The sequence below is a fragment of the Haemaphysalis longicornis genome, unplaced genomic scaffold, assembly GCF_048455015.1.
Source record: "Haemaphysalis longicornis isolate Haplotype H1 unplaced genomic scaffold, Haemaphysalis longicornis Haplotype H1 scaffold_1, whole genome shotgun sequence".
Taxonomy (NCBI): domain Eukaryota; kingdom Metazoa; phylum Arthropoda; class Arachnida; order Ixodida; family Ixodidae; genus Haemaphysalis; species Haemaphysalis longicornis.
The window spans coordinates 345204115-345231143 of record NW_027526203.1 but is presented as its reverse complement, the minus strand read 5'-3'; the positions used below and the strand labels follow the sequence as shown (position 1 = coordinate 345231143).

At 48.0% G+C, this 27029-nt stretch overlaps 1 protein-coding gene across 5 annotated transcripts in view; it reads right to left on the bottom strand.

The window, feature by feature from the left end:
* Positions 1-17663, bottom strand: part of LOC144153317 (uncharacterized) — a 59395-nt gene extending 41732 nt beyond the window's left edge. For 2 of the 5 annotated variants that reach the window (XM_077684991.1, XM_077684995.1), the window contains exon 1: positions 17477-17658. In XM_077684991.1, the coding sequence (XP_077541117.1) occupies positions 17477-17564 (88 nt within the window). In that variant the 5' untranslated portion in view covers positions 17565-17658. Of the gene's footprint in view, positions 1-17476 lie in introns of all 5 variants that reach the window. The other 3 variants (XM_077684984.1, XM_077684971.1, XM_077684977.1) reach the window with 3 other exon arrangements.
* Positions 17664-27029: the final 9366 nt, after the last annotated feature.

Below are 27029 nucleotides of genomic sequence, written 5' to 3'. Positions count from 1 at the left end.
CGAGCTGGTTAGTGGGCGGGGTCCTCAGTCCAGGACTCCGTTGGTGCGGCCTACCGTCTTCGCCCTTTCAGCGAGCCAAAGCTGCTTACTTAGGTCCGAGCTTGCAAGTTCACTCTCCCACTGCTCGTATGTAGGATGAGGAATTGGTGCAAGGTCTGGGTTAGAGTGTTGCTGGATTGTCACAGTGTCGGCACAGGGGGTTGTATATTGTGGGATGAATGGTGGGTAGCCGTATGGAGAGTGGAAATTTGTTTGGAGTTGTCAGAGGGTGAGTTCTTGTTCTTTTGTTAACTTTTCAGCCGGTGGCGGGTAGGTGCGTCGTGTGAGCATGTAGTGTTGGGTGATATCGTTGTATGTAATAAGCAAGTGTCTGGCCCTCTCGTCATCCTCTTGCGGTGCCCGGCGAGCAAGATCTCGGGCGTGATCGAGCCGCTGCATTCTCACGACTGGATGAGTGGACAAGCGTCCAAATGATCTTGACTGTTCTTTCGGGAGGGTTTTGGGCCCGGATTCGTAGGGATTTCTTGGAAATCCTCCCGGAAGTGTACTTTCGACACGCCGCTTGTGAGTCGGTGATAATGATCTTGGATTCGATTTGGGCTATGGATAGTGCGAACGCCGCTTCTTCCGCTTCGAGGATGGTAGCATGGCGAAGGGTGATACTTGTAATAAGACCATTGGGGATGGCGGTCACCGCTCTTTTGGTATTTGCACGGGTGTCCGCTTGAAGTGCGTCGTTAGCAAAATGGGTAGGCATGAAGAAAAGTCATAATTTAATACTATGAACGCAGTCAGAGCTCATGTTGGTCGTCGCGAAATGGAACAGAACGTTCGCGGAAGCGCTCCGATGTATACGGAAGCATGTGAAGTATTCGGCGCGGCACCACCAAGCATGATTCAGTCATTCGCTTCCAACAGTTCACGTTCCCTCCTTGGCTTCCATGTGTCGCGCTTGTTACGGCAGGTAGATCAGACGAAGCGTGGAAAAACAGAAAAAAAAAACCCGTTATCGATTGTAACTATGGCTCGGAAGGTATGCTCAGTCTGCCCTCAGCGAGCATCACGTACCTTGCGAAGGGCACTCTCGAGGACACCGCTATCTGAAATCTAGAGCGATACATTTCGCTGCGCAGGTCCGAGAACTAGATTATTCTAAAGCTACATTTTCATCGTATATATATATATTCGATGCAGAGCCACAACTGGGGCTGCACAAAATGGAAGCTCGCCCCTCCAAATCTGTAATAAATCCCATGTAGGGTTCCAATCGGCGGCACACATGGTTATCGCAGTCAATCCATTAGGTCACGTAAAAATAAAACTTGCTGTATCAAATTTGCCAAAAATTAGTGCGCAAATGTAAAGTAAAAATCAAACCTAAGGACATATCCAAAAATTGTCATGTCGCGTATGCTGCCAAAACAATTATGCAATGAATAATATAAAAATATAAAAAAATCTCACATCAGCAGCTTTATGTACGAGCTCGGGAAATAGTTGTAAGTATCAACAAAGCTTGATCACGCGATTTGAATGTTTATGAACTTCACTGTACGCGAAGTATTTCGCGATTTCACCGCGAGCGCATCTATCGTTAATTGCCACGCATATGCGATTTTACCGTTTACTGCATGCCATAGCCGCAAATTATCCATAGTCGCAAATTATCACATAGCGAACAGGCAATCGCTGATAATGCAGAACGGGTATTCAAAACAGACGGCGTGAGCTGTATGTAAGCTGACAAATATAACGATGAGCGCTTCAGCTTTTCCATAACATGAAAAAGTGGCAAGGGAGTACGTAGAAATAGAAAAAAAGAACTAAAGCAATCGGACAGCTTTATTTGGACGAAACGCGTGAGCAGGAAACTAGGTGACGAACGCCAATAAAAACAGCGCTCAAACAACCTTTATGCCAGATTTTTTGTGACTGAGTAATTTCGGAACGTTGGCACACCCTACCTAGTTGGGCAACAAGCCCCCGTTCATAGCAACACGCAAAAAAAATTTGTCAAATTTGCTCGCCGATGTGCACGTCACCAGCGAAGGCCACAGCCAGGAAGGCGTGCTAAAAGGCCAGCCATGCCGAATGACGTCAGGCCGGCCAACATGGCCGCGCCCAGGGCACCGCGATGTAAACGCTATACATCGCCGCTGCCGCGTTTGCTTCCGGTTTACCGCGAGGCAAACAGCGGCTGCAGCAGCCTCTGTTTGTGTCGTGGAATCGCTGCGAGGGAAATGAGGAAAATAAATGCGTTGTTTCTTTTGCGATTTCTCAGCAATTAAGACATCTTTTGGCACCGAATGAATGCTAATATGGCTACGGGAGGGTCAGATTTCGTTTGAAACCAACTGCTGGTTGCCTTCAGTGTAATTTAAGGGTGTTCTGCCGTTTATGACACCCTTACACCCAAGAAGTATCACTAAAAGCACCCTTTTAAAGGATGTTTTATCGTTAATTACGCCCTTTCAGAGGGTGTTTTTCTTTGTTTTTTGGTAGAATGTAAGGGTGTTAATTATGCACAAAAAGGGTGTAAATAATGTTACAGTGCACGTTTTTTGTTCCACCAGAATTCAGTGTGCAAACCTGTCCAGTAAACTCACAACAGCTGCTATGCTGTCGTCTCTCGCAGTGACAAGTTCCGCAGTACGTCGACGGCCGACAGGACGCAACATCAATTGAACGGCTGAAAGCAGCAATTCTACAGACATTACTAAACCCTCACCGTCGGCGTTCTCATTCCTACTCTCGTTCACCACTATAGTGAACCGTCTCCTCCAGCGTCCCCACCCTCCACGAGACGAGATCGTTACGCCTGCGCGCTTCTCCTTGCCATCATTATTAGCGATGGAACCCGCTGCATCAACACCATGGGCATGCAGAAGCGCCATTTCCGCTGGTTGGTTGCACTGCTGCTTAAAAAAGAGAACACTGGTGCTTCAAGGCTCGTACGCCAGCACTGTGTCTGCCTCCCCACTTCGCGGTCCTGGCCCACCAAACAGAGGCGCCGCGTGCTTCGTATGTGGAGGCCTCCTATCGCGCACGCCTGCGGCCGCCTCTTCCCTTCCTACACGCCCCGTGCCGGCGATTAATGCGGCAGTGTTATGAACTGTCCAATTCGTCAAATAAAGACGAGTTGTATGCGGTCTTCGTCACCTTTATAAGGCATCCATGTGAGCCACCATGAACGTGAACGACTTACTGACGTGTTGGGCTAGTTGGGCTAGTTGGTTATTAACTGCATTTCACTAGCGGAAAAAGGGACGAGGACGAAGAAGAAGAGCACAGGACGCTCGCTAGGCTTCAAGTAGCGAGCGTCCTGTGTTGAAGTCTAGCGAGCGTCCTATGTTCTTCTTCGTCGTCCTCGTCCCTTTTTCCGCTAGTGAAATGCAGTTAATAACCAACTAGCCCAACTTTCTGCCTTAAGGGTAAATTTTTGTTGCCCGCGTCATTTTCCTCACCTTGTGAAACTTCTCACAGACTACCGGTGTTGTCCATCCCATGTTGCAACCCTGCCCCTCCAAACTCACCTGTCCCCTTTTCCCAACTTAGGCCATACGCCATCCATTTCTCAATAACGTTTAATGATTCATTCACTTTTGCCTGGTGTGGACGAACACATGGGCATAATTCTGTGCTCCCTATTGCTTGGGCAGACTTCACTGTAACAGCTACTGCCAGTAACCCCTGTATTCACATACCTAACATATTACTTTTGCCTTCCGACACTTTTCGGCGCGTTTTTACGCACTTCAAGAACGCCTTCTTTTGAACTCATCAGTCCGAAAATAAGCCCTACTTCGCGCCTTTTTCGCGACCATCATGGAAGACTGCGTCGATAGCTTAGATAAGTTTGCAGATTTCACGCGTCGTGAGACAGAAATTGACGAAGCTTAAAGGAATGCAGCGTTTTCTGAACGCAAAAGCGATTCGCGTGTGCACGCCACCCGTCCTGACGCGGCCGTGGCGCGCGAGGCGGCCATCGCCGGCACCATGGCGCTGCCTGCGGGCATGAAACGACGCAGGCAGGTGCGTCTACCGTTTGTCGCCGCTCGTCAGAAAAACCTAATGCGAAAACAAAGTTAGCCCTGCGAGAAAGGATGTCTTAATTCAGTTAAAAATTGCGCAGGGAATCGTCATCCGTACTACTAGTGTGAGCGGTGATCAAATATATGTCTCAATATCAAGCCTCCAGTTCTCTGGGGTGACAGGCCACCGTCGGAGCTGGCTGATCTGAGCGCTTCCTCGAAGTCGGCGCCTCGGAGGCGTCCTTCCGTATTGGGGAAAGAGTCAAATCCTGCCCATACGCCGTACGCGGATTGGCGCAGTGCGCGCTAGCGTCGTTTTCAGGTGCCTTTTTCAAGTACGGAAAAGGTGCCTTGAGGAGAAAGCTGTCCGTCGCCCTGGCGCACCTGCGCCCTATCGTCACGAGGCTCCCTACCGTCGTCCCCTGTCGCCGGCCCGACCACCTGCGGAGCAACCCTCCGCCCCAAGGAAGACCGACGTGTGGCGAACGCCCGATAATCGCCCGCTGTGCTACCACTGCGGAGAGGCCGACCACATCTACCGTCGATGCCCTTACAAGAGGCTCGGTTTGCAAGGATCCTCCGTCGACGCACCACGCCCCCGACCCGGCCAGCGCCCTACTGAGATCGAAGAATACCTGTCTAACACCAACCGAGGACCAGCCGGCTTCAACCGTTCGCCGTCGCCATACCCGTACCAGTCGCCGAACCGCCGTAGCACTGCTGACTTCTCACGTGGAAGGTCCCCCAGCCCACGTGGGGGAAACTAAAAGCAGCAACTTCTGGAGGTGAAGTTGCACAACAGCGGAAGAACGAAAACCCTCCAACGACGTAAGGACACACCGAACACCGTACCCGCAGCCCAATGACCTGATCTAACACGACGACAGCCCAACAGTGCGACGCATACCGGACATGACCGGGCCTGCTGGTGAGAAGCCGACGACAACAACGACGCACAGTTCCCGACCGACAACACGTACAAGCCGAGATACGACGCCCCGACGTACCCGGAACTCCATGAAGGCGGCGTTCGACGTCCAGTTGTCTACAGACGGCTGTGATATAGTCGCCCTCATAGATACAGGAGCCGGCTACTCAGTAATGAACAGATCATTTGCGTCTAAGCTGAAGAAAGTTACGACCAGATGGGATGGTCCGCACATATGCACAGCAGGAGGCCATCTCGTAACGCCAAGTGGAACGTGCACATCACGCGACACCATAGACGGCACCACGTACCCTGCCGCGTTCGTCATTTTACCTAACTGCTCTCGCGACGTAATTCTTGGAATGGACTTTTCGACGGACAACGGTGCAATAATTGATCTACAGAACAAGTCGGTAACTTTTTCCTCTGATCACACCATGACGCAGAAACCGAACCCCAAACACCGTGCTGCTGTACGGATCGCCGATGATCACGTCACCCTGCCGCCCCGCGCAAGCTTGATGATCACCGTCTACCGTAGAGATGCAGCTCCTGACATCGACGCTATCGTAGAGAGTGACAAAAGGTTGCTTCACGACCGCGGTGTGTCTGTTGCAAGAGGCATTACCAATCCCACGTTTTGGTCACTAATTTCACCGAGCAGTACCAGCATTTCAAGAAAGGCGCTGCAATTGCCTTCCTCGGAGAAACGCAAGAAGCAAGTGACGTGATCGTGGTCGCCGACTTTGAACGCGCACCCAAAGATACCTAAAATCTTCCGCATCTTTTCGACGTGAATCCGGCGCTAACGCAAGAAGAACGGAAAAAATTATTGTCTTTGCTGCGTCGCTACAGCGAATGTTTTCCGTCGAACTCAAAATTACGTCAGACACCTCTAGCGAAGCACCGAATTATAACCGAAGATGGAGCCCGACCTACCCGACAGTCACCGTACCGCGTCTCTTCACACGAGCGGGAAGCCATCAGGATTCAAGTCGACGACATGCTCAGCGACGACATTATACAGACACCGAAACGCCCCTGGGCTGCGCCAGTCGTACTTGTGAAAAAAAAATTGGCCGCGTATCTGCTCCTTTCGTTGCAAATGTCGTCAAAAGACGATTCTTTATTGACTTTTGGCAAGTAAATGCCTCCCTTTGCTCACCTCTCATGTTGTTCCTCTTGCGTCGCGCTCCTCCCAAGGCAAAGACGCCAAGGGTTTGCTTAAATCATTTTAAATTTCTCGCGTTTCACTGCGCCAAACCGGGTGTCTCGATGCCAACGCTGCCGTACGGCGAAGACGCGCGTGAATCGAGGCGCCCTACTTCAACGTTTATAGAACCGCGTTTCCCTACTCCACGTGCGTTGCAAGCAGAACGTCGAACCTATCTAGTGGAACCTTTCGTAACTGTTGCCGGTTGATTTCTTAAAATTTCTTAAACGTCACCCGCTGTCGCCAGTGGCGCTGGCGACAGCAGGCGACGGCGGAGTGAATTTTTTTTCTGGAGTTGATGGAGTATTTAATTTCGCAAAAGTCAATAATGTATAATTTTTTATTTTAAAGGAACACTGCAAATATCACTTCTGTATTAATTTTTTGTCTTATATTTGCGCAATGTCTTGTTCTTCTTCAACAATTTTGACAAGTATTAACATTACACCGGACTTAGACGGGTACATTTATCTGTGACTATATAAGACTATTGCGCAGGCATTGTTTTACTTTGGCCGGGTGGCTGAATCGAGTCACAGACAGACAGACGGACAGACATACAGACATACATACATACAGACAGACAGACAGACCAAAATTTCTGGGTTTAAGTAGCCCAAGAAAGACTATCGTCTTTAAAAAAGACGGCAGATTAAGGTTTTGCGTCAACTACCGGCCACTGAACAAAATCACCAAAAAGGACGTGTACACCCTGCCACGAATCGACGATGCCCTCGACCACCTCTGCCACGCGAAGTACTTCTCATCGATGGATCTGAAGACAGCTATAGGCTGCTGGCAAATAGAAGTGGACGAGAGAGACCGAGAGGAGACTGCATTCATAACCCGGGACGGCTTTAACGAGTTCAAGGTGATGCCGTTCGGGCTATTCACGGCAACGTTTCAAAGAGTCATGAACACCGTGTTAGCTGGCCTGAAGCGGCACACCTGTCTCGTATACCTGGACGACGTTGTGGTATTCGCCCGAATTTTCGACGAACACCTTGCAAGATTGGAGTCTGTACTCGAGGCTATTCGCTCGTCGGGGCTAACCCTGAAGCCTGAAAAGTGCCGCTTCGCGTACGAGGAACTCAAGTTTCTGGGCCATGTCGTCAACGCCGCGGGATTCCTGCCTGACCCGGCGAAAACTTCAGCCATAGCGAACTTCCCAAGACCTAAAGAAAAGAGGGGCGTGCGCAGATTTCTCGGACTGTGCGCATACTACACTTCGCACGCATTGCAGAGCCACTCACGCGCTTGACGAAAGATAGCACCCCTTTCAGCTGGGAAAATGCCCAAGAAAAAGCATTCTGCGAGCAGCAACAATGCCTGCAAAGCCCGCCCGTGCTCGCTCATTTCGACGAAAATGCCGAAACGGAAATGCACCCGGACGCCAGTGATACTATAGGCTTGGGTGCCGTCCTCGTGCAAAAGCAAAGCGGTTGCGAAAAAGTAATCGCCTATGCCAGCCGGGGTCTGTCGAAGGAGGAGAAAAACTACCCGGCCTCTGAAAAAGAGTGCCTCGCAATTATATTGGCCATTTCAAAATTTCGCCCATACGTGTATGGAAGACCGTTCAAGGTTGTGACAGACCACCATGCGCTGTGTTGGCTAGCCAATTTGAAGGACCCCTCGAGTCGTCTTGGGCGGTGGAGCTTGCGCCTGCAAGAGTTACAATCGCCTATAGATCCGACAGGAAACACTCCGATGCCGGTTGCCTGTCCCGCGCCCCCGTCAACCCACCACCGCAAGACTGAGGAAGACAGCGCGTTCTTCGGAGTCGTGACGGAGAGCGATCTAGCCGCCCAGCAGCGTGGCGACCCCGACTTACGCGTCATGATCGACTACCTCGAAGGACGCAATGTCGCCGTGCCTAGGGCCTTCAAACGAAACCTACCAGCATTCAGCCTGAAAAACTCCGTCCTCGTGAAGAAGAATTTCAGCCCTGGTACGAGAACGAATTGTCTTCTTGGCATCCCCGCAGACCTTCATGACGAAATTTTGGAAGCATGCCACGACGACCCGTCTTCCAGGCACCTCGTCACAGCTCTCACTGTTGGAAAAATCAAGACGAAGTACTACTGGCCCCGCCTTACATCCGACGTTACCCACTACGTCCGGAGCTACCGTGACTGCCAGCGATGAAAAACGCCGGCGACGAGAACCGCCTGACTTCTGCAGCCGATCGACGTCCCATCGAGGCCCTTCCAACCGATTGGAATGGACCTTCTAGGCCCGTTCCCTACGTCAAGATCCGAGAACAAGTGGATTGTCGTGCAACAGACTACATGACGCGCTACGCAGAGACCGCCGCTCTTCCGAGGGGGACTGCACAAGAAGTCGCTAAGTTCTTCATAAACCAAGTTGTGCTGCTACACGGCGCCCCTGAAATCGTAATCCCGGACCACGGAACAGCCTCCACTGCGGAGCTTATGCAAGGAATATTACGCTACAGCAACACGGATCACCAAAGAACGACGCCGTACCGCCCCCAAACGAACGGACCAACGGAACGCCTGAACAAGACGATCGCGAATATGCTGTTTATGTACGTCGACGTTGAACAAAATACTTAATACGAAGTCCTTCCGTATGTCACGTTTGCGTACAACACGGCTATCGAGGAAACTACGCAGATGACACCGCTCGAGCTTGTCTGCGGAAGACGGCCGACTACGATGCTTGACGCCATCATTCCGCACGTAGAAGACGACGAACTCAACGCCGACGTCCAAGGATACCTTCAACGTGCGGAGGAGGCCCGCCAGCTCGCTCGAGTTTGCACAACGGACCAGCAGCTGGTTAATGCCGGACGCTACAACCTCCGACGCCGAGACGCCGAGTACCGCCAAGCGGATCGTGTGTGGGTTTGGACTCCCATCCGACGACGTGTACTCAGTGAGAAGCTTCTGCGACGGTATTTCGAACCCTACCGGATTCTACACCGTGTTGGCCAACTTACCCACGAGGTGATCCGCGATGGTGATTCCGGAACATCACGACGACGCACGCGACCCGAAGTAGTCCACGTGGTTCGCTTAAAGCCTTACTACGCAAGATGGCAGAGTTTTTTTGTTTGTTGTTTGTTTGGACTGTCTTTTATTTCAGCATCGGGCCGATGCCCTTTTAGAGGGGGGGGGGGTAATGCCACGAACCATGTTTTGGGCTTGTTTTTTTATGTTTTGTTTTAAACTAGCGACAAAAGAGGTTTTCTGATCGTCTGCCGCCTCATTTGGCTCCTTCCTACCGTACATAGCCATCACGCGTTTCCTTTTGCATATCCCAGGTGGCGCCGCCGTTCAAGATCAGCTTGCACTCCATGAGCTTGCACGTCCAAATTGGCCGCCATTTTCTCACAGGGAAAAATCGTTTTTTTTTAAAGACGAAAGTGTTTCTTGGGCTACTTAAACCCAGAAATTTTGGTCTGTCTGTATGCCTGTCTGTCCGTCTGTCTGTCTGTGACTCGATTCAGCCACCCGGCCAAAGCATAACAATGCCTGTGCAATAGTCTTATATAGTCACAGATAAATCTACCCGTCTATGTCCGGTGTAATGTTCATACTTGTCAACATTGTTGAAGAAGAACAAGACATTACGCAAATATGAAACAACAAATCAATACAGAAGTGATATTTGCAGTGTTCCTTTATAAAAAAAATCAAACATGCTTGACTTTTGCGAAATTAAATACTTCATCAACTGCAGAAAAAGAATTCACTCCGCCGTCGCCTGCTGTCGCCCGCGCCACTACAGCTTCTGGCGCCATTTTAAGAAATCAACCGGCAACAGTTACGCAAGGTTCCACTAGATAGGCTCCACGTTCTGCTTGCAACGCACGTGGAGTAGGGAAACGCAGTTCTATAAACGTTGAAGTAGGGCGCTTCGATTAACACGTGTCTTCGCCGTACGGCAGCGTTCGCATCGAGACACCCGGTTTGGAGCAGTGGAACGCGGGAAATTTAAAATGATTTAAGCAAACCTTTGGCGTCCTTACCTTGGGAGGAGCGCGACGCAAGAGGAATAACATGAGAGGTGAGCGGGAAAGCGAAGGGAGGCACTTACTTCGCAAAAGCCGATAGAGACTATCGTCTTTTGACGGCATTTGCAACGAAAGGAGCAGATACGCGGCCAATTTTTTCAGAGTAAACAGGTAAGTGCCGTCGTTGTTCCCGGTGTCGAACAAAATAGACCACAAAATTCAACCTTCGTGTGAAGTTTGAGCGTGAACGGAGCCGCGGTTCGTTCAGGAAAAAAATTTTAAAGTGTTCCAAATTTTGGAAGCGTAGTTTTTCCTAACCAGCCTGGTGCATTTTGGGTGTCTGGCTGATGCACAAAGAGAACAATAGGACGGAAGACAAAAGTAAGCGACAGAGAATAGGGTGAGAGAACAATTGCATGAGAAGGACATCGTGGACGTCATTGGCGTAGATAACAGTGACGTCATAGTACAAACCCCAGTCAGAAACGCCGCTTCAGAAAAGCCACAGCCCCCTAAACGGATGATGAGTACCAGCATCGATCGCAAATTGGCTGCAACGCGACCGCGATGCGAGGAGCGGGCGATCAGCGGTAGCGAAATGGCATAATGAGGAGCCGATACAGACGTACTGGCTCTCCATTGCGCCGCTACTCGCTCAATTGCTGCTGACAACGGAGCGCTTAATCTTGTTCAAATGTTGTATTCCTGTATATGAACGTATACGAGGATAACAAAAGACGCGACGTTTCTGAGCGAATCCGCTGAGATTCTGAGCCCTTTTGGTAGTCTGTTGGTCGGTCGTCTGTAACCTCGTAAGATATACCAAGTGAACTCTGTGTGAGCGTGTAAACGCATATGGCCGCAAATATACACAGGGTGAAGTATTAGATGAACGCTTACAGACGAAAGTTTAGTCCAGCCAATGTTCTGAATATACGACAGGGTTATCATTTAAACGTTAGCGTGATGTTACATATCCGAATGGGGTATCAAACGTAGGGGGCTGGCGAGGAAAGGCAAAATTTGACTGATGGAAATACATAACGCTGATGTGGTGGAAGGAAATAAACTTTATTTTTCCAACCACCCTCAGTCCAGGGTGCCTTTTTTTGAAGCTGTGACCAAGGCTTCCTCTGCCCTGGACGCTAGCAGGAGCTGCGTTGTTGCGCTGGGGTCAGCCAGCCTCGCCTCTCAGGATGACAAAGTTGGGCTTATGTGTGTGGAGTATAACCTCTGCAGAACGAGCAAGTATGGAGCTTTGCCGTTACCTGATGCATCGACATCTGCATTGCGTGGGGTCAGTGGAACGCATTCTCAGTGAGTGTTTTTTATACCAGAGCACTGTGCTGTGGTCTTCATCTGCAATTAGTGATGGGACGAATATTTTAGTAACTTCCCCGTGCTTTCGTGCACTATAGTGGGCTTCTCCATTGGTAGTAGCTAGCCGTTCTCAGCCATCGATACTTACTACGTCGGACTCTAAATCGATGGATTTGGTAGTGGATTTGGTAATAGCCAGTTGGGGCTATTCCGCTCGCAACAATGGTTGCCGTTTGCCTCGAGCAAAGGAACAAGCGCATGCGGAGAGTTGGAAGTTGCGCTGCCCGATTACACATTCCTCCCGTATGTACAGGCAAGCACAAAATAAAACGGACCAAGCGAGTGGTGCGCCGCAACTATCGGTGTGACACCTCCCGGCCCAGCGCTGCTGATGAGATAGCTGAATGCTCATGCGGGTCCTTCGCAGTCAATGCATATCAGTTTTCTAGATTTAGGGCAAAGTGCTTCGTTTCTCTCCGAAGTATACCACCTGGCAGCGCCTCACGGGGTACGACAAGCGAGCGGCATGATTGTATTTACCCGATTCTAACGCGCGCCCATTTTCCTGGCAAAAAAAAAAAAACGAAAAAACTTGCAACTCCGATTGTAACGCGCACGGGACTTTGTGACCCAGGCAAAGGAATGCGAGAGAAACGGGCGATTTATTTCCCGAAGTAATCTCACTCATCTCACTCCTCGTCGCTCTCCGCTGACCACGAAATCTCGTCCTCGGTGCCTTCAAGCGCGTTCGCGATGCCACGCTTCTGAACGAACGTTCAACCATGGTCGATGGGATCCTGGCCCACGCCTCGCACGCCCATCCCGAGAGCTTCTCCAGAGGTGCACGCTTCAGCCGACCGCTCGTTTTGAACGCGTGGGAGCCGCTGCTGCCATTGCTATTATCAAGCGCGCAAGTGAAACGATTTGACGATTTGTGTGAACGCCGGCAGACAAGCCTAGGCGCCTAGGCTTGCTGCGTCCGAAAAATCGTTGCTAAAAGCTTTGGCGCCATTTTGAGATGGCGATGGCGATGGGTGGGACGAAATTTCCGCTGTTTAGGCATTTTCGGTTTTGTATCCGATTCTAACGCGCATGTGATTTTTCGGCCTATTTTTTGGAAAAAAAGTGCGCGTTAGAATCGGGTAAATACGGTACTGGCAGCGTGCGGCATGCGCTGAAGTCGTAGTCCCGTGCAGCTTCGGGATACGTTCTTTAGGCGCTCTTTTGCTTCGTACCCCCGTACCCCACAGTACCCTACCGAGTACCCCACAGCCCCAACCATGTAACGCCCTGCATTTGCACAAAATTCATAATTTTGAAATAGAAATTTTTTTATTGTGACGCTTCCACAGGTACAAAGTACGAACAACAACGTCTGGGTCCTTAGCCTTCGGCAAGTTGTGGACCCATTCAATTGGTGCAGTTAACGCATTTAATCGTTTATATTAGTGTAAATGGAGACAACTGGTCAAAGGAAATTCTTAAAAACCAGAAAGAACAAGAATTTACGACAATAAGAAATAAAATGACTGAACTAACATAATTGAAAAGTCTCACTTATACACCGCGCCGTCACAAAAAGAAGAAAAAATAAGAATTTCGATAGCAAATCTAAGCAGGAATAAAAAAAATAATGAATCTAAAAACCATGCAACGCCATGCACATGAACAAAAATGCATAATCGGCGAAGTTAACACGTTTAATGGTTCTAATAATGTAAATAAATGTACAGGATTTGTATAAGGAACAACCAACCTATAGAACGAGAAGTGGCGTAGTAATGTTTGATATTTGCTGTCTATTGTGTATCATATATCGGTGACCGTTAAGTCACGTCCGAAGCTTTATCGTAGAGTTACTCGAATGATACTCGGCTTTAGAGCCAACAAAACGATAATAACCGAGCTCCTGACGCACATATTATCTGGAAGCTAAACACTAATCATTACATGGCTTCCGACAATGCCGCAGGCTGCCGGCTGCTGCGAAGAATCGTGCTGTCGCGCGTCGCGCGGCACAAGGCGCCGCCGGGTCTGTTATTCAAGACAAACGAGGCGCTGCCGCCGAAATCAAGAAATTGATTTGGAGTGACTGACTAGCATTGAACCTGCATGCGTCTTCAGCTATCTCGACACCAGGAGTCGTTCCGTAAAGTGTCGCGCCGATAGTTGTCGCGCACTGCTCTCTTGGTCGTTTATTTTGCGGCCGCCTGTACATATACGAAAATGAAAGACTCCCAAATTTATGTCTTTTTACAGCGAGAGTTATTTCACTGGCCAGTGGTCATCGCACGTTAGACCAATTGCAAAATGTGGTAGTGAAGGGCATAATGTCATTCATAGGAGTCATCTCGGAGGGCATACGCTTGTATCCATTTCCGAAATATTATGGAGTCAAGAGCAAGAATGCTTGACCAAGTTGCGCGCAGGCATTGCATAATTACGTTGATGCTTGTACGCATGGTACAACAGAAATGGGTGAGCCTTTTCGACCAGTTGATTACTTTAGGCTATCTGAGGATAACGACACGACAAAAGAGTGATTCCTACACGACTTTAAGGGGACAACAAGGGGTACATAAGTTGCTAAGCAGCGTGCCATCGACATTCCATGCTGCTCTGCAATCTGTCAGTGTTTTACAGAAGTGCTATTTAGTTTCTGTCATTAATTTTTTCCCATGTCATGGAAGTACGTACCCCACCATTCTCAATTCTTCTCCAGGAACATTTCGTGACATTTCATATGAAATAGGGTAGCCCTTACTGCTCCCTTTCTTGTAAAACATTCTCTTCCTCCATATAAATATTCACTCTTCACACTAAGGTGTGACGTAGCCAACAGTGACTAATTTGCACGCACTGGACATGATTATCCCCGTACTCGATATTTCCAGTACAGTGAATCGAAGGAGCACGTATGCCCTCGCAGGAAGCCATACACTGAAAGTGAGGGAGCTTTTCGCCACCACGAAGGACAGCAAAACGACCCAGCTGTGTACATCACGAAATCCTCGGCATCCTGGTTTAGAATTATCATGATCGCTATATGTAGCAATTTTGTCTGCTGGTTGGATACATTCCTGGCATCTTCGACGCCGCGTAAAAAGAGCGCTTGGATATAACCTTCACCACATAAGAAAATGAAGATGTTCTTATTTGCGTAAATGGCTTTCAGGCCCACAATTCTGTAGTGGCTATTAAATAAAATAGCAGGCGATATTAGCTGAAACATAGGCGGGTTAGAAGACGAAGATGAGACAACAAAAGCAGAGTGAGGGACGAACGGTCAAAACCACGCCTATTTGCTGACCGCTTGAAACGAATTGGTCCCTTCTGTCTCCATGAACGAGTATTTTCGCCTAACACCGTTTGCCTCAAACAGCGTGCATTCCCTTTCTAATGTTAAGTACGCCAATGCCCGACTGTTCGCGGAGAAGACTACCGAGTTTACTCGTAACCTACGAGATTAAAACACAGAATAGTGTGCTGTAGCATATCGAGTGCTGCGCCGCTATTATTATCACTGAAAACCACGGACGGCTTTACATATAGTAAAGCCGGTCCTGCTTAAAACACAAAATAGGATGTTCTAGCACACAGAATGTTGCGGTGCTATATTATGATCACTTGAAACCACGCTCGAAACATAGAATATGATGTTCTAGCCCATTGTGTGTTGCGACGCTAATACGACATTTAACAACTCGTTTCTGCTCAAACCGCTTGTTCATGGAGGTTTTACTTTATGGCCCACTTTGTTTAGTGCCGGTCCCAGTGACATAACTGTCCTGTTTATACCGCCACTTGTTAAAAATTACGAGGTACTTTAAGCACTTGCTATGACGTTCGGAATGCCGCCTTAGCGTCCAAATGCCGAAGGTGTCCTTTCATTACCATCATTATACTTTTAACTTGGCTCCCTTTTCGTCCTCCACATCTGGAAAACCTCTTATCCCACTCTTCGTTTTCCACACTCAGGCCGTAGGCCGTTCGTTTTGTAATAAAATAGGTTCGCACTGCTCTCGCGCCATCTTTAGTACAGCGCCGTAAGACCGCAGGTTCCGTGGACGCCGCATGATGGCGCTTATGTGGCGGGCCAAGCAAAGCGGACAGTTTGTGTAATCTTACTTCGCTACTCACTCAATTGCCTGTTCTATAATTGTGTGCTCAGTGTATACTCATGTGGGCTCAGTAGATGTTTCTGGCACCCACTCAGTAGATGTTCCTGACACCCACTCAGTATATGTTTCTGACACTCAGTTTCTGATTCAGTTTCTTCACCCAGTTTCTGACACTCAGTAGATGTTTCTGTTACGGATCTGCCGTGGTGTTATGGGTGTGTGCGCGTCTCTCATTCCGGAGGCACAGGGTTTGATGCCAAGGTCCAAATTTACACACCTTTCTTTCCAAACTCAGTCACTTTGCTTTGTCTGCAGGAGTGTCCCTGAGAAATTTGGCGTCACCGCGGAAATCCTTTTACCCGATTTTTATTCTTTGAGCCGTCGGTCATTTCGTGCACCAGCCGGCGGCCATGTTGTGGGCCGTCCGTGGGCCACTTTGCAGGCCATCTCTTGGCCACGACGCCGGAATTCCAACCTACAGCGCGGCCTAATCTGCATTAAAACCATTTTTACTCACGTGGGCCGGACCCAAGATGGCCTTCCTATGGAATCGCGTGTACTGTATCGGCTTCAAAACTAAACGCTGAAATGCAGTCCGGGAAAGGGTGGATCATTTTATTTTGGCGCCGAATAAGAGCCCCCCCGTTCCATGGACACACAAAAAAGCGCTGTCGCAGAAGCTGCCACATTAGCAAAAAATGTTTTTTTAATAAATTGCAAAATAAACCGCGGAGTTCTGTCACTGTTCCTGGTGCTATTTATAGCACCAAGACTTGTGACAAGAAAAGGCCATAGAAATCCGATATAATAACTAAATTTAAGCGCGAAAAGGGCTGCTGGTTTGATAGAAACGATTTTCAAATTGTTAAAATTATTGCACGCAGCGGTTCATGGCCACTTGCCAGCAACTGTGCATGCGCTGTTATCAAGCGCCTGCGCACCTGACGCGTGGCGGGTGCGTATGGAGGATGTGGTGCACGGAATGCGCGAACATTTTACGAGCGCAGTGCGAAAGTAACGGAGATACAAACGCAAAGAAAAATTATGGAGCTTAGTCATGCTTAACACTCTCAAACATAGTATGTCTCTCTCTGCAGCAGATTCAGGAAAATATTTTTTTTTAATCACAGCCCCGTACCGTCAACATCCCAGATAAAAAAGGAGATTTTCTGCCTGCGTATGAAGTCTACGCGGAAGGTATAAAGCGCCAGTTTTTGCCAACCGAAAGTATGAAGAGCCATGAGCTCCGCACGTTTGCTGCACGATACATTTCATCTGGATATGATGTGCTAATCGTAGAATGCAGACCCACCGTAGATTAGGTGGCTATGCATTCTATGCAACTGCTCTGACAAGCTTTTTAACGAAGAGTGTGTGGTTTACGATTGCTGTCGTTCAATAGTGGACAAGGGGGAACCATAGGAAGTAAAGAAACGTAATGATCTCTGCTATAAATAGCGGCTTGGATATATAGGAAAGCTTCCTTGCCTACAAATGGGCAGGAACTCTTTGCGTAGAAACTTAGCGCCCACAAGGACCGGCAGCGGCAAAAATGTTTACCTCGAATGAAATACTTCCATAATAGCAAACAGAAAATGGTGGCGGGGGTCAAATACGTGACATTGATGTTCAGCAGTTACGCAATCAATCAGTTATATGCAGGCGCCTTTGCCTATTTACACCTGTGAAATAAAAAAATCATCTGTATGCATGTGCTCTTTTAAATGCACTTGAAAAAAGGTGGACGAAGTCATATAGCGAATCTCGTGTGCACGTGCTTGCAACAATTACAAAAAGCACGTTGCTCAAAACTCAGTCCGTCTTATCACTGCTGAAAGGAAGTGGCTTATATACACCTGACCGGCTTGCGGGGCTTCTACTCACGGCAGAATAGCGGGGCCTTGACCTTCTGGGCCATGATGGCGCTGATTGCGCTCATCACCAAGCACACTCCTAGCACGGTAGCTTTCATGACCGGTGCTCGAGCTTCGTTCGCCGCTGTATTCCTTACGCTCGATGAAGCTACCAGCGAAGGATGCTTGGCTACACTTTGTGTTCCCGAAACGGCCTGTCGCGCAGCTGGCACCCCTGACGTCAGCAGTGTGTCACACAACTGTCAGTCACTATTCCCTTCGAAGGCCTTTGTTGAGGGTATCTCTGCACCGTTTCTTTTTGTCTAAACCTTACAGTAAATCGCACTCTCTTTTGAGTTTCAAAGGAAGCGAATAACGAGTATTTTGAGCGCGTTCCCTGAAGGAGCAAGTGGCTGTACAAAATGTCTTCAAGAATCGGCTGTCTTGTTTATTCCCTGCATTTAAAAGCACTCATCACCGGACACTTTTTTATGGTATATAAACGAAAACTGCTGTGGTATTTTGTGGTAAAATGTACTCCTAGGTTCTTGGCCATTTAATTTATTACATGGCTTTATTAAGCGACAATCAAATGAACTCGGATGTCACTAAAAGAACTCCCAAGGACATAGGCCGATGCAAGGGCGAAAATTACGGACTCACAGCCAACTTGATCAGAATGAAACTGCCCTCGATACAAACACTTCAGCCGATGGACAACGGGGTAGAATTTTCTGTGTGGATGAAAAGGCGCGGCCAATATCCGAGACGAGGTTCTTCCGACGCTTCGAAGCTGCGAGCTTAAACACTTACGAGGTCTCCATACTTTCAGGCGTTCTTGCTGCACAAACACATAAAAATTGGCACACCGAATCGGTCGGCGCATTCGTACGGCGAATGCTTCCTCACTCATCCTTACAGCATATAGCAAATGCTCTACCTTCTTCTCTCACCCTGACAACACCGGGGTGAACGTTCTTACGGTTTTATCTCGACCAGTGAGTTGAAGACCGCATACTAGCGCTGAAAACTTCATTGATGCTTCACTCACTCACTCACTCACTCACTCACTCACTCACTCACTCACTCACTCACTCACTCACTCACTCACTCACTCACTCACTCACTCACTCACTCACTCACTCACTCACTCACTCACTCACTCACTCACTCACTCACTCACTCACTCACTCACTCACTCACTCACTCACTCACTCACTCACTCACTCACTCACTCACTCACTCACTCACTCACTCACTCACTCACTCACTCACTCACTCACTCACTCACTCACTCACTCACTCACTCACTCACTCACTCACTCACTCACTCACAGACATTTACGTGCTTTCAAGTGCTGCATTCTAATAAAAATGAAGGAAGCTCACGCTAACACGCAAGATTTAAAGGTAGCGAAGCTGTACGCAATTCACGACCATCACGAAAACGCAAGTCCACGATTGCAGCCGATTTCTTCGCTGCTGCAACGACCTTTACTCAACCATTGTTGCTACGAGTTTGAGCTCCCTTTATTTTTTTTTTCTAAGTGATAATCATTGGACATCACCTTGGAGGGGCGTACGCTATGGCGTGTGTTTCTTGTTCCGAGCAAGTGTTGCCGCGTTAACGGTGAACGCTGGAGTTTTTTTTTTTTTTTTTTTTTGACAATTTTGGCCTATCTCCCTTAGCGGGTATGCTTGGCTTGACAAAAGTGCGCTGGGCGGTCGCCGCGAGGCCCGCGCTCACGTGCGCGCGCTCGGCAATTTCTTGGTTTTTTAACCGCGGACACGAAAAATTGCGATTTGCTGAACAGCTTCGTTGTTAAAACAAACTACGAGCTTGACGACATTCAATGCGTTTCCAACATCATGTCACGCAGTCAGTGTGTTTGTGATTCTAGATGTATATCTATTGTTTCGAAAGCATAAAATTTCTATCCTTATAGGGCAGCGAAGTAGGGCTATGTTGGACGATTCATGATGATACCTAGAATCTTCGGATTATTGCTCACTCCAAGGAGATTCTGTGGCTTGGCTGCTCCCTAACGCAATATAGTGGTCAATTCATATTAAATTCCGGCGCTAAGAACACAAGAGGAGGTATTCGAGATGTCACCGCAAGCCAGTCCATATGTTGTTACTAGACCAATCCGTGATGTCAACAAAGCAAATTCGGCGAATAACAGCAACGTACACAGAATTCGCCAGAAGTGGAATCTGCTCTGTGGCGGCGCGCAATGCCGAATGTTAGATGGCGCAGCTCAGACCGCACTTTTTATTCAAAGCGCATGCTGGGGATTGTCATTCACCGAATGGATTTTGTTGGTTGCACAAATTGGTCACTCGAGTGCAATGCGGTGAAGCTGAACTACGGGATTCCACTTTTCTGACGGAGGCGAAAAGCAAGAACGCCCGTGTGTACGAGATTTCGGCGCACGTTAAAGATCCCCAGGTGGCCAAAATTAATCCGGAGCCCTCCACTACGGCACGCCTCATCGCCTGCGTCACGTCGGCGCGTTAAGAAAAAAGACGGGAATGTCTAAGAATGCTGCAACTCACTAGAGTTGAAATTACGGAACCAACTTAAGCTGTCTTCGTGGTAGAGGAACAGCCTCAAGTGCCTCCCACCTTTCGGTAACAAATCGGGGGGACTAGGCGTGGCACTGCTGATAAGTAAAGCTGGTAGCCTGCCTCCGCATAAAACGCAACCGGGTACCTCCACCGGGCTACTTAAAGCATTACGTACAGATGAAAAATTATTGAGTAATTCTAATAACCCGTCAAAGTGCAACAGCTAGTATTGCGGGATTTACACGAATAGAACGTATCGTCAATATGAGTAGAGTTTCTATGGTGCATGCGTATTCCGTTTTCCGTTCTTGAACGCGCAAAATTTTCAAGAGCCATGAAAAGCGAGCGTACAGGCCCTTTCTATGGTTTTTTGTCGTCACAAATCCCTCTCCTTCCTCTGCCTGAACTTGGGTTGGTTGCTCTTTGCCGCATTTTCTTTCCCACGAGGAGTTACATGGTATATGAATATGTGTACCAAATACAGATGCGAAAACCTACTGTGTGCGCGCGCGTGTGTGTCTGTGTGCGTGTGTGCATGAGTGTGTGTGCGCGCGTGTGTGTGCGTGCGTGTGCGTGTGCGTGCGTGCATGCGTGCGTGTGTGTTTGTGTGTGTGTGTGTGTGTGTGTGTGCATGCGTGCGTGCGTGCGTGTGTGTGTGTGTGTGCGTGTGTGTGTGCGTGTGCGCGTGCGTGCGTGTGGGTTTTCGTGGTATTACATGGGATATGCATATGTATCAAATACAAATACCGAAACCTACGTGTGCGTGTGTGTGTATATGTGTGTGTGTGTGTTTCGTGCGCGTGCGCGGGTGAGTGTGCGTGCGCACTTAATATAATAGTACTTAAAATTCAGGACTCCATTTAGTAAATAACAAAGTCAATGGTCGAGATCTTAAAGAAAGGCAAGAAAAAAAAGATTTGTTGTTATTTTTATAGGAAAAAAAAAAGATGAGGAGTATCGGTCATAAATGAAGAACTTCCCCGTCCCCTCCCCCCTCCCCCCTCCAACGATTGCCCACCTTACAAGAGCGGCATTATGGCCGACACTTCCAAACGCTCGAGGCGCTTCCCCCCCCCCCCCCCCCCCCCCAAAAAAAAAGTACAGTGACACCCACACCCTCTTCTCTGTAAAAGCTCGAGTGAGTGTAAAGCTTGGGCTGTTAAAGCCGCAGCCAGCGAAATATATATAAAAAAGCGAGGATACTGTAGGTACAAATATTGTAACATGCAGCAAGTTTAACACCTCGCGTCAGCCGTCATGGGTTCGGAATTTATATCCAGGAGAAAAAAAGATGTTTGTAAAGTGAACCCAGCGCACAAAGCTTTCTTGCATGTGTGTGCCTGCACCTTTAATGAATTGATCGGAAGGGGGCCGTTCATGCACATTTCCTGTGCAGCCACATGCGTCAAGTTCTGATTTGCTGCTCTGCAGTAGCATCCGCGCAAACTACAACCACCTAACTGCTACGTGGCGTCAGTCACAAGCCTGACAGAAAAAAAAAGGCGACCCATCGGTGGCAGCGAAACACCTGCTTTTAACGCGCCACTTTAACAGAAATTTTCGCGCCTTTGGGACCATTGTATACTACGAATGGTTTGGCGATAAGTTTGGCTGTTCGCTGTTAGTACCGCACAACAGAACATGAACGCCATGTGCCTAGCAGCAGACAACAGCGCGGCAATATTGATGGCCACGAAAGGGTTAATGTAACGCTGTTTGCGGGTTAGCCTTTAAAGGAGCCATGAAGAGAAAATACAACTTCGTTTAATTTGAAAGAACCAGGAATCAGTATCTCACTCAGCTCCATTACAGCCACAAAAGATGTTTTTTAACGAATAAAAAGCAAGAAGTATTTAAAAACTTTCAAATTTCGCGCCATGGTGACGTGTTATGAGCAAGAATGACGTCATATGGGCCAACAATAAAACATAATTTTCAGTGTCTTAAATGCGCGTTAGCATTCAAGTGATGCGGTCAAATGGAACTAGAGGCCCCATTACAGACGTCCAGTCATGTGTCGTCGCGACAGGTGAGTTAGGTGGCCGCCAATCGCACAAACAAGGTTCCGTGACGTCATAGAAAAGTTGCGGGAAATTGGCTAGGGGGTCGCGACTGCTTCACACGTTTTCTTTAATATCTCCGTTATTTATTCGAAGATTGCGATGATATTGGTATCATTGTTATCGGGACTAAGCAGTCTTTCTAACAAACCCAACTTGTATATTCTCTTCATGGCTCCTTTAAGTATACACCCGTCTAAGGAAATCCTGTTGTTCAGCTTCTCCATAAGCTCACAAGGTGAATCAGTGGCGCCAAAAAAGCAAATTGGCCTAATGATGAAGCCAGAGATAGGAATTGGCAAAAAAGTTAGGTCTGTGCTATGGCATCACGTAATACAATTCATGAAGGTCAGAATTGTGCAGTGGTAAACAGCGCAGATACAATTTTCGAGGGTAAGGCTATGCACATTGCTGTAATCCAGCGAACTTGCTTTGTCCGTGGCATGGATTTTTTGCTCAAGTGCATTGAGGTGACGCAGAACCATGGGATCGTCATAGTGAAAATGGGTTATGACGAGCGATAATTGACGGAATAAACACTCTTTTAAACGGTTGTTGCAGCTCGGGTCGGCTCCCTGAGTTCAAGAAGACGTGGTTCACAGCTGCCCGCGGCACCCTGGTGGTTAGCCAGAGCTGGACATCCATGGTCGGATTGGACAGCATAGCCCACCAGGGCGGTATAGGTACGGCGTACCGTATATTAAGCGACTGCATATGAGGGAGTGAATAATTTTTACATTGTCCTCTCCCTTGAGTCCCTGCCGACGGCTTGTGATTATTCGTACGTATATGAATAACTTCATTTATGTACGTTTGGACACAAAGGATTTCATGTCCTCCCGCCCCTACTGTGGGAATTTGTAACCCAGGAATTTGCAGTTTGGTACGTGGGACCGGTGAGCCGTTAACCGTCCCCTTGGGGCCTGAGTCCTCAGACAGGGTCGGCAATGGGCCCGTTTTGGTAGGATTCACAATTATGATTTTTCCAGAGCGCATGTTAAGCTTCGAGGTGGAAGGTAGGCCTCCAATGTGTCATAGCGCCTTGAGAAAAGCGATGGAAAAAAAATTGCGCCATCTTCCCGTAGGGGAACCCTGAGTAGTATGCGAAGCAGCCATGGGGTCGACTGAAGTTCCCATTAGTTTTCAGTTCGTCGTTTCTGTTGACGTTCAGCTTCGCGTGCCTTCGTTGTATCAGTAGCTTCTTGACGTAGTTTGAATCAGTGAAGGACATAAGGCGCGTTCGTAGCAAATGCTCCCGTCTCGGTTGGTAGCGCAGTGGGAAGAGAGTCGTGGGGTCGAAACCGGGCGCCGCCTAACTATTTGTTTCTATAGTGGACTGCGCTGACGTCAGCCCAAACGCTGACGGGGCTGAAGAGAAGCGCATGCGCAGTAGAGTGCGCAATGCGGACAACAACAACGACAACGAGGCATGGAGGGACACAGCCCCGAGCATGAGATGCTTCCAATATAATAAAGGATGCAAAATTAAAAGTTTGGGCGATGCTCTCTGGTTCAACTCTGGCTGTTCGCTCGCATTGTGGACAACATTAGTAGATAAAATTGTGGTACTTACACTGATATTATAACCACAAGAAAGTGGTTATTTTGTTGGCGTAAACTTCACAGCTTTTTTCGTACCATTTGTGCGCAATATTAGACAGTTCCGTACAAATTTTTGTAACCTGGGCGAGATGTTAACTGCGCTCCGCCAGAACTCTGCGTGCATACGTCGCCGATTATTTACGTGAATTCACAGAAAGCTCAAGAACGTGATAACGCAATGCATTGAAATTGCGAAAGCACAGAATAGACCACTATGGATTACGTTCTTGGACATTAAAGGTGCATATGACAACGTAAACAGAGAACGGCTGTGGAGAATTCTGAAACTCCAGGGATTAGATGACGAGTTAGTACAGTTCGTTATAGCAATCCATAAAGACAATAGAGTGCACCTTACTTGGGAAGGACAGAAATGCGCACAGCAGGTCAACATCCATCAGGGACTGAAACAGGGATGCCCTTTGAGCCCAATACTGTTCATGCTTTACATGGCAGGGTTAGAAAAGAAACTGGAAGAAAGTCAAGTAGGGTTTAGCCTAACCCATATGCTGCAAGGCGTAGTGGTACAACAGCATATTCCGGGAATGTTATACGCAGACGACATTGTTCTTTTAGCTGATAACCAAACCGATATGCAGCGGCTAATAAATATTTGCGGCCAGGAAGCCACTGACCTCGGGTTAAATTTCAGTGCAGAAAAATCAGGAATAATGGTTTTCAATGACGCTACCACCGACGTAGTGTCTATCCAGCAAGGCGAATTACCTAGAGTGAAGGAATATAAATATTTGGGAGTGTGGATAAACGAAGGGGATAACTACTTAAGTACTCACGAGGAGCAACTTAAGGTTAAGGGAAAGCGAAACGCAGCTATAATGAAGCATAGAGCTCTTTGGGGGTATAACAAATATGAAGTAGTAAGAGGAATGTGGAAAGGAGTAATGGTTCCGGGTCTCACGTTTGCGAATGCTGTACTGTGCTTAAAATCAGACGTTCTATCAGGCCTTGAAGTAAACCAGAGAACGGTAGGACGTTTGGCCTTAGGCGCGCATGGAAAAACAACTAACGAAGCAGTTCAGGGAGATATGGGCTGGGCGTCGTTTGAAGTTAGACAAGCTCAGAGTAAAATATGCTTTGAGATGAGGTTGAGGGCAATGGATCAACGAAGGTGGGCAGCTAAGGTTTTTAGGTACCTATACTTGAAAAGCGTGGACACGCAGTGGTTAAGAAAGACTAGAAGGCTAACGATGAAATACGGAAAGAACAGTGGGGAATCCAAAACAGCCAAGGTAACCAAAAAAGAGACAAGGCAGATGGAAACGAATAAATGGAGGGAAAAAATGGAAGCTAAAACGTCGTTAGAGATGTACAGGGCTGAGAAGATGAACATCAGAAAGGAAAATTTCTACGATAATTCCCAGGGCAGTGCTTTGCTTTTCGAGGCTAGAGCAGGTTGCCTGCGAACTAAGAGTTTTGTGGGGAAGTATTCACAAAATGATGGGGTATGCGTGGTCTGCGGAAAAGAAACAGAAACTATGCGGCACATCGTGTTAGAATGTGAGGGTATCCATCCAAATCTACATGAAGGGAATATTGGGCTTTCAGAAGCCCTAGGATTTAAGGGTATCACAGAGGAAGTTAACTTCAAGGCTGTCGAGGGGACGAAAAGAAGATGCTGGTGGACGAAAAGCAGAGAGGGGAATATTGCCTAGGACAGTTACCACCTGTAACAGGGAAAAGAAAGCATTTCGGGCCTAATAAGCTTTAGTGCCTGCCCTAAGCAGCGCTAGTATTAAACCAAGAGTGTAAAATATGGTTATATTAGTCCTTTTTGGTAAGATGACATGTCATCACCCCGCTTCAAAGGGGAAACCAATAGGAATCATCATCATCATCATCATCATCGGGGGACCCTGCTATAATTATAGTTGGGGCCCCCGTTATAGTTGCGATGCCCCGCCATTGGGCTTAGACGCGTTGAACGACTTACTACGAGCCCTGATACAGCAATGTATAGCATTGCAAGTAAGTGAATAGTTTTTGCGCGCCGAAACAGCAATAACTGCATACTGCTGGTGAGCCACAAGTGAAAGTGAGCATAAAAAAAAAACTGGGATCCATTCGGGTGCAACAAAAAATTGGCCGCGTATCTGCTCATTTCGCTGCAGATGTCGTCGAAAGACGACACTCTTGTGCCGTCCGCTGCCACGTAAATGCCTCACTTCTCTTACCCCTCCACACCTGCGACGATTTTCCCCTCCCGTCTCCTTTTTTACACGATACGGAGGTTTGCCCCGATTAATTCTATTTTAGCTTATTGCACTGCTCGCGGGCCATCTACTGCCATCGCAAAAATCAAGCAGCGATGGATTTTTAATTAAAAGAACCCCGGAAATACCAGTTATGTATTGATGTTTTGCCTCAAATATGCCCAGTATGTTTTCGTTTGGCTCAACAATGTTGAGAAGTATAAGAATTACAACCACATTCAGTAGTTTGGAAATGTTTTGCCTATATAAATGGCTCGTTCAAGATATGTTTTAACTTTTGGCAGGGCGGCTGAATCGAGGGGCAGGCAGACAGACAGACAGACTAACAGACCAAAATTTTCGCGCTTAAGCAGCCCAAGAAAGACTATCGTTTTTAAAAGCCAGGTCGCCTGCAAGGCCAATTGAGAACGGAACACTTTGCCATGAGGGCACGCGGCTGCAGCGCCAGATTACCACCTAGTACATATTAGCATACAACAAGGTGTTACGACGATAATTGGAACACTTCAATTTTTTTCCCTAAGCGAACCGCTGCTCGGTTCGCGCTCAAAACTCACACGAAGGTCACATTTTGTGGTCGATTTCGTTTAACACCGGGAACAACCACGGTACTTACCTGTTTATTCTGAAAATAAATAAAAACGATTTTCGCCTATTGGAAAACGGTGGCCGATTTGGACGTGCGTGCCGGTGCATCACCTCCTGTACTTTATACTGCCAAACACATCGCCCGCTTCCCAATGGGTGTGAGTGGTACGCCTGCAGTGCCCACATGCCGTAAGGTGGGGCCCCGAGCTTAACCGGGATCACCCAACAGTAACTGAATTCGAGAGCGGCTTGAGTTAGGTTACCAAGGCAACCGATGTTTGAGATTGCCAAAGTACCCTCCTGAAACGTTCCTTATATACAGAATTATGGGAATGCGGAGTGCATTCCTAGCATGACATAAAGCCGCCACAAAACAAGAAAGATTTTTGAGAAGCACATAAAAATAAAACAGTGCATGCCTCCTGAAAAATTTGACACCAGTTTTAAGTCTGTATGATCACTAGAACCGCGAAATCATTGTCCGTATGAATTCCGTATATACGGAGTATACGGAAATCATACGGCGCGTAAT